Source organism: Sinocyclocheilus anshuiensis, unplaced genomic scaffold (assembly GCF_001515605.1).
Source record: "Sinocyclocheilus anshuiensis isolate Anshui unplaced genomic scaffold, SAMN03320099.WGS_v1.1 scaffold446, whole genome shotgun sequence".
NCBI classification, from domain to species: Eukaryota; Metazoa; Chordata; class Actinopteri; order Cypriniformes; family Cyprinidae; genus Sinocyclocheilus; species Sinocyclocheilus anshuiensis.
This window is the reverse complement of record NW_015544247.1, coordinates 615,120-621,571: the sequence shown is the minus strand read 5'-3', so window position 1 is coordinate 621,571 and position 6,452 is coordinate 615,120. Positions and strand designations below refer to the sequence as shown.

Genomic DNA, 6,452 nt, shown 5'->3' with positions numbered 1-6,452 from the left:
TTACTAGGATATTGGCTCTTTATTAGCACTTATAAAACACATATAATGCCTTATTCTGTATGACCACATTTTAGATCCCTTATCCTAATCCACACCTAAACTTAACAACTACCTTACTAGCTATTAATTAGCAGCAAATTAGGAGTTTATTGAGGCAAAGGTAGTAGTTAATTGTGAGAATTGGTCCCCAAACTAAAGTGACCATAAACGTTAATTAAAATGTGTATAGATATAGCACTGGGAAAGGGTCTGGGAAAGTTTAAACAGAGTTTTTCCAATGAATTTGTCCATACTCTTATTTATGAACATGGGACTGAATCATGGTCTCGCGAGGTCCCAGGTCACATTTTTTGGAAGCCCTTTCAAGTCCTATAGTGACAGACTACTTCTCTTGAATTTTGATAAACAAACATAAGATGACTATAAATAGTAGTCAAGGGCAGTGAGCCAAATGATCATCTTAGAGGACTCTACTGTATGTACTATGTACTTTGGACTTGGTTTTCCAGGTTTGGCTGAACAGCCAAATACTTTGAAGGTTCCTGGCAGAGTTCTACTTAATGAGTTACCCCTAAAAATAAAAACAGAGCAGAGATAATAAAAACAAAGCAGAGATTCATCAACTATTGGTTTGAACTTTTCTTCACAGTTCCCCATGCCTGTGCGTTTTTTTCGACCAATCTCATGAGGTGGTGGATAACTGCATAACTTTCAATTTTATTAATATTGAAAACGAAGTCTTGTCACAACGTTCTCTGGAATACAACTGGGCAAAATAGGAAGTGACAGCGGGAGGTGTGACTGTGTGATATACGAAAAGCTGAGCGCTGAAGGCGTGAACGCTCAGAGCGCAGCGCTCGAGCATCACATTCACCGGGAATTACAAGGTAGGATAAGAGATAAATGTAGTTTTGTGCTCATTTAAAAGAGTTTTTAATTGTTAAAAACTAAGGAAAGCACACGTAAAAGTGCGCTTTTTCGTGTGTAATAGACTAGAGTAGATGGTAACACTTTACTTGAAGGGGTGTGCATAACACTGACATGACACCTTCATAATCATGACATGACACATGTCATGAATATGAAGGTTTTAAGCATGTTTATGACAACTGTCATTAAGTGTCATTCGCTCAGTTATGTCATTTTTAATGCAAATATGACATTATTTGACCTAACCCTACCCCTACCCTTACCCTAACCATAGCCCATAACAAAGACATCTCAAACAATGCCATCTTTGCATTAAAAATTACATAACTGAGCGAATGACACTTAATGACAGTTGTCATAAACATGCATAAAATCCCTTCATATTCATGACGTGTCATGATTATGAAGGTGTCATGTCAGTCTTATGCACACCCCTTCAAGTAAAGTGTAACCGAATAGATTATAGTTTGGCGTCGCTCGCAGTAGACCGCGTGCTCTCTTGTTGTGATGTTCTGTTAAGACAAAATTGTGATCAGATACCAACCAAGACCAGCAGAATTATTGTTATATATATATATATATAAATAATATATATATAGCGAAATTTTAATGTCGTTTGTTCTGCTTGCGTAATATGTCGGTTTGGTGAAGATGGAATATTGACACATGTAATGCCGGAAAAGCCCACTGTATGATTCATATGCAAAAAAAAAAAATTCCCATATAGTGTAATATTTAACTTAAAAGTACACTAGAACAATTTATTATTAGTGTAATGCAAACATTGCGATGTAATGTGAATAAGTAATGCTATATGTAAGCAGTCTGTGGTTCTGCTTACAATTACGCGTTGTTTTATTGCTATTGTAATCAATTATAGGGAAGGCCGGGGCTAGTTGTCACAGCTGTTGTAGACCTATATCGAATAACCAGACTAGAAATAGGCTAAGCATATATTCAGGTAAATGTCTGCTATATAATGTTGCCACTGTTTTATTGTGAGACATTGTATAATTTGTTGACATTGTATAATATATTGTATTGTTGCTGAAAAGCTGCCGTTTACTGGCAGGTTCCACTGAGACAGCTTATATTGCGTGACAATATGCTATGTAGTGCAAGATGTCCCCTTTGCATGCCACAAAGGATAACATGGTCAGTGAAGTTCCTGGGTGACAACAGCAAAAATGTTCACGTGCTGTTTTGAGGTCAAGACTTTAAGGTCTCATCAATAGCTTCTCCATTATTTCTACATTATATACTGAAGAATAATAAACTGAATAACGTTTCTATTTAAAAATGGCTGAACGAAAAGTATCTGACATTGTAAGTCCTGATAAGAAAAACATATTTTGATGTAATGTGTCTGTGGTTTAAAAAAAAAAAAAAAAAAGCTTCATTTCCTGCTTTCAGTAAGAGATTGCAGATAAATATGCAATGATGAGAAAAACACTAATGCTTTCCAGAACATGTAATCATGAGAAATAAGTGTTACCGTTCTCAATGCTGCTCTCCCACATTTCTAGTTAATAAAAGTGACATGTTCACTTATCCTATATGTTATATGCAGAGACAACTCTAAAGCCCAAAGTATAGGCCTATATATTTACTGAAAAAATGTGTTGTGTGTGAACAGCCCAAAAGAAAGCAATTTAAAGGATGAAATTGTAAACATCGTGTTTTGTGACAGTATCAAACATTGTCCAAACCAGTGTCTGAGCTTGGGGCAGGACTGTTAGTTTGGCCAGCCAGTGGCAGTCGGGGGTTCAGGTGTTTGGGAAACCTGTTTGAAAACAGTTTCAAACAATTTCAGTTTCATTATTTCAATGTGGTGCAGAAATTAGACACTTTACTTCTAAAGCAACACTTACCATAAAAAAAACTATGAAGTCTAGAGTGTTTAATAAATTCTAACCATTATAAAAAGAGAGGGGAATACTACCTACTCCATCTCCAGCTCAGCCAATATAATTTTTAGATGACTACTTCAAAGTATACTGGAAGGAACCAAATTTAATTGTATATTGCCTTTTCGGTCTGTTTTGTTCTCAGGTGCACAAGATGACGACTCCTACCACTGTCTTTGTGACCGTTGGAAATAACAGCACTGCCAACACATTCATTGACTCAGAGTTTCGTTACACTGTCTTTCCTATATTCTATGGCCTGGTCTTTGCCTTGGGGTTGATGGCCAACTGCTACGCTCTTTATGTGCTGCACCATATGCGGGAGTCTAAAGCCATGAATGAGATTCGAATCTACATGACCAACTTGACCGTTGCAGACTTGCTGTTTGTGTCCACTCTACCGTTCTGGATTGGCTACTACATGAATAACGGTGACTGGAAGTACTCAGATCCCCTCTGTCGTATCGCAGGCTCGTTTTTCTTCATCAACACATACTGCTCTATTCTCTTCCTTACTGTCATCAGCATTAACCGTTACTGGGCCGTTACCAGGCCGCTGGTGGCCACTTCTTCTGACTGCTGGAAACGTGGAGCAATCGTCTCAGCGTTCATCTGGGTCGTCACTCTTGCGGCTTCAGTTCAATTTCTCACTCAGCAGGGAATCCAGAAGGACAATAACATGTCTCGCTGTTTTGAGAGTTATCAAAACGAGGATACCTCTGATATATACACAGTGGCCTACACCCACTTCATCATTATTGGCTTGTTCTTTCTTGTTTTCTTGATGGTGATTGTCTGCAACATTTTGATTGCTCGAGCTCTTCTGACGCAACCCATCAGTCAGCCTCGAGCCAGCACAGGAAAGCGCCCCGGAGGTACTAAGCGCAGAGCTTTGAGGATGCTGTGTGCTGTCATAGGCGTCTTTGTGATCTGTTTCCTGCCCCACCACGTGGTGCAGGGTCCTTGGGTGTTGTCTGTGCTGCACTTGAGGAAAGATTGGAACATGAAAACTCACCAAAGCTTAAACGATGCTCACCAGATCACCCTTATGCTTATGGGGCTCAACTGCCTACTGGACCCGCTGGTGTATTGCTTCGCCACCACAAAGTTCCGCAAGTACATCCAGAATCATTTCACAAAGGTCAAGCATAACAAAAACTGTTCACGCAACACATTAAGCACGGCTATGTCACTGAAGAGCAGACATCAAAGTCAAATATGAAGAGCAGAAAACAGCTGAGAAATATTTGGTGTCTGCTTATTTTAACCAATTATAATCTTACATAGACAGTTTTAGATTTGAGTGGAATTTAATTTCAATCCCAGATTAGGTTCTGTTTGGATTCTTAAAGGGATAGTTCATCTAAAAATTAAAATACTGTCATCATTTACTCACCCTCATGTTGTTCCAAAGCTGTATGACTTTTGTTTGTTTGTTTGTTTTAAATATTAAAAAAAATGCATTAAACAAACCAGTCAAAATCTCTTATTTTGTGCTCCACAGAAGTAACCGTGAGACTGGGCAAATGATGACAGAACTTTCATTTTTAGGTGAACTATCCCTTTAAATGTAATCAAATTATTGACATGATTTTCAATTGCTGCCCCTTGCAGACAAACAAGAGAGAATTAAAACTCTTCAAATTATTCAATGCATATGATAAATGCTTTATATACTGAAATATTAAGCTTCTTCCACCTGATATTTGATTCATGTATTGTCATATTGTCTTTTAAAGAAATAATTCACCAAAAAGGAACATAGCCAGTTGATTTCTGTCTCATGTTACTATGACAACAAATATTTATTGTACTACCTTGCTTGTTTTGAAGTAGCTCTATGAGGAGCATTCCTGTGGGCCAGTTCTTATGCCACACAGGAAACCTATGTATTCTTTTGCAATGGTTTGTTTTCCAGAACGGGGAACTTGAACCGCACACATCCCCTGGAAATGTGCACTTAAACTTTGAAATGACAAATAAACTGCCCTTTTCTTGATCTAGAAAACAAATTTTTCCCCCACAAAGAAGTTTAGTAATTATTATTCTGATTACGAAATGTAGGTTTGTTGACTCTCACTTTGTTCTTAATTGTAAATCTATGAACTGAAAAGAACATTTCTGAACAAGTGCTGTGAGAGTATTTATTTAACAGTATGTGATACATTTTTTTCTAATATACTGCACTCTTAAAAATAAAGGTGCTTCACAATGCCATAGAAGAACCTTTTTGTCTAAATGGTTCCATAAAGAACCTTTAACATCTGAAGAACCTTTCTGTTTCACAAAAGGTTCTTTGTGGCGAAATAAGGTTCTTCAGATTACAAAAAGGTAAGAAATAGATGTTTTTTTCAAGAACCTTTGACTGAATGGTTCTTTGTGGAACCAAAAATGGTTCTTCTATGGCATCGCTTGAAGAACCTTTTGAAGCACCTTTATTTTTAAGAGTGTGTAAGTTGAAATCTGTTTTATATGCATGGTTTATATGTAATGCTTTGCAAAGCCAGACTTTTAAGAAAATATGTTTTTAAATTCCCAGTAATGTCTTGCCATTTTTTATTGTTTAAAAAGGTGTGTACATGAGCTGTGTGTTTTATGGTGGTCCTTTAGACAATTATTCAATGATGTTTACTTCCTTGTTGCATTAGTACATTTTAAAATAACATAATGCTTGTATGACAGCTGCTTCTGCTGAATCTTTCTCAGTTATTAACTTCTGCATTAAGCAGGAAGTTTTGCAAGATAGTGTTGTACGGTCCTTTTTGTAAAGTTATGAAAGTTCTCATTTACTCACCCTCATGTTGTTCCACACCTGTGTGACTTTCTTCTGTGGAACATAAAGGAGATGTTAGGGACTTGGGTTTTTGTCCATTTAGTGAAAATGAATGGTGACTGAATCATCCCTTTCGTTGAAAAGAAGAACAGAGTATGAAGGATAGGTGTAATGGGAAAAACTCCTTGTCTCACATTCTATCAACTGCAGATGCTATTCTAGTACAGCAACTCTTTTTATATTTCAATATAAAACAATGTATATATTTCAAATGGTCATTGATGTTTGCTCATGAAATAAGGCTTTGTATGTCATGTAAACTAAATAAGCACTGAAAAGGCAAACTAATAATAATAATAAAAACATTGAACTGTATGTTTTTGCTTTTCTGTGCATTCAAATTTTATGTTGTGTCTTGATAGATAATATATATATTCTGTTTTTCAGGTATGCAATAATCAGCAACTTTAGATTTCAGCAGTCATGCATGCTGGGTTTCAGGTTCAAATCAACATTGCGTGCATCCGCGGCCCCCAGTGGTGACTTAAAATAGTGATCAGTGATTAGTCTTATGTTGCCAGATAAGTACAATAAAAACAGTAAGTATAATTTAACTTTTATGTAATTATGTTTCCAAGAGCAAAATTATGTTATGTTATTTACTATATTTACAAAATTACAAAATTCTCATAATTACAAGGTTAAATACAACTTAAAAGAGACGGTTCACCCCAAAATGGCATAATTTACTAATGTCGTTCCAGACCTGTTTGGTCTTTCCCATGTGAAACACAAAAGAAGAGATATTCAGAAATTATAAGTCACTGTATGCAAATGGTGAC

General features: G+C 36.5%; 1 protein-coding gene across 2 annotated transcripts; it reads left to right on the top strand.

The window, feature by feature from the left end:
* The first annotated feature begins 829 nt into the window (after window positions 1-829).
* ptafr (platelet-activating factor receptor) lies at window positions 830-4,361 on the top strand. 2 transcript variants are annotated; one of them, XM_016498473.1, is made up of 3 exons: window positions 830-887; window positions 2,983-3,978; window positions 4,342-4,361. In XM_016498473.1, the coding sequence occupies exons 2-3, from the start codon at window positions 2,992-2,994 to the stop codon at window positions 4,345-4,347; spliced, it is 993 nt and encodes a 330-aa protein (XP_016353959.1). In that variant the 5' UTR covers window positions 830-887; window positions 2,983-2,991; the 3' UTR covers window positions 4,348-4,361. The 2 variants fall into 2 exon arrangements, with proteins under 2 accessions (XP_016353959.1, XP_016353958.1); XM_016498472.1 differs by lacking the exon at window positions 4,342-4,361 and having other exon boundaries at window positions 2,983-4,157.
* The last annotated feature ends 2,091 nt before the right edge of the window (window positions 4,362-6,452 follow it).

Excerpts from the sequence above, each read along its gene's own strand:
- ptafr (XM_016498472.1), top strand. The coding sequence starts at position 2,992 with ATGACGACTCCTACCACTGTCTTTGTGACCGTTGGAAATAACAGCACT.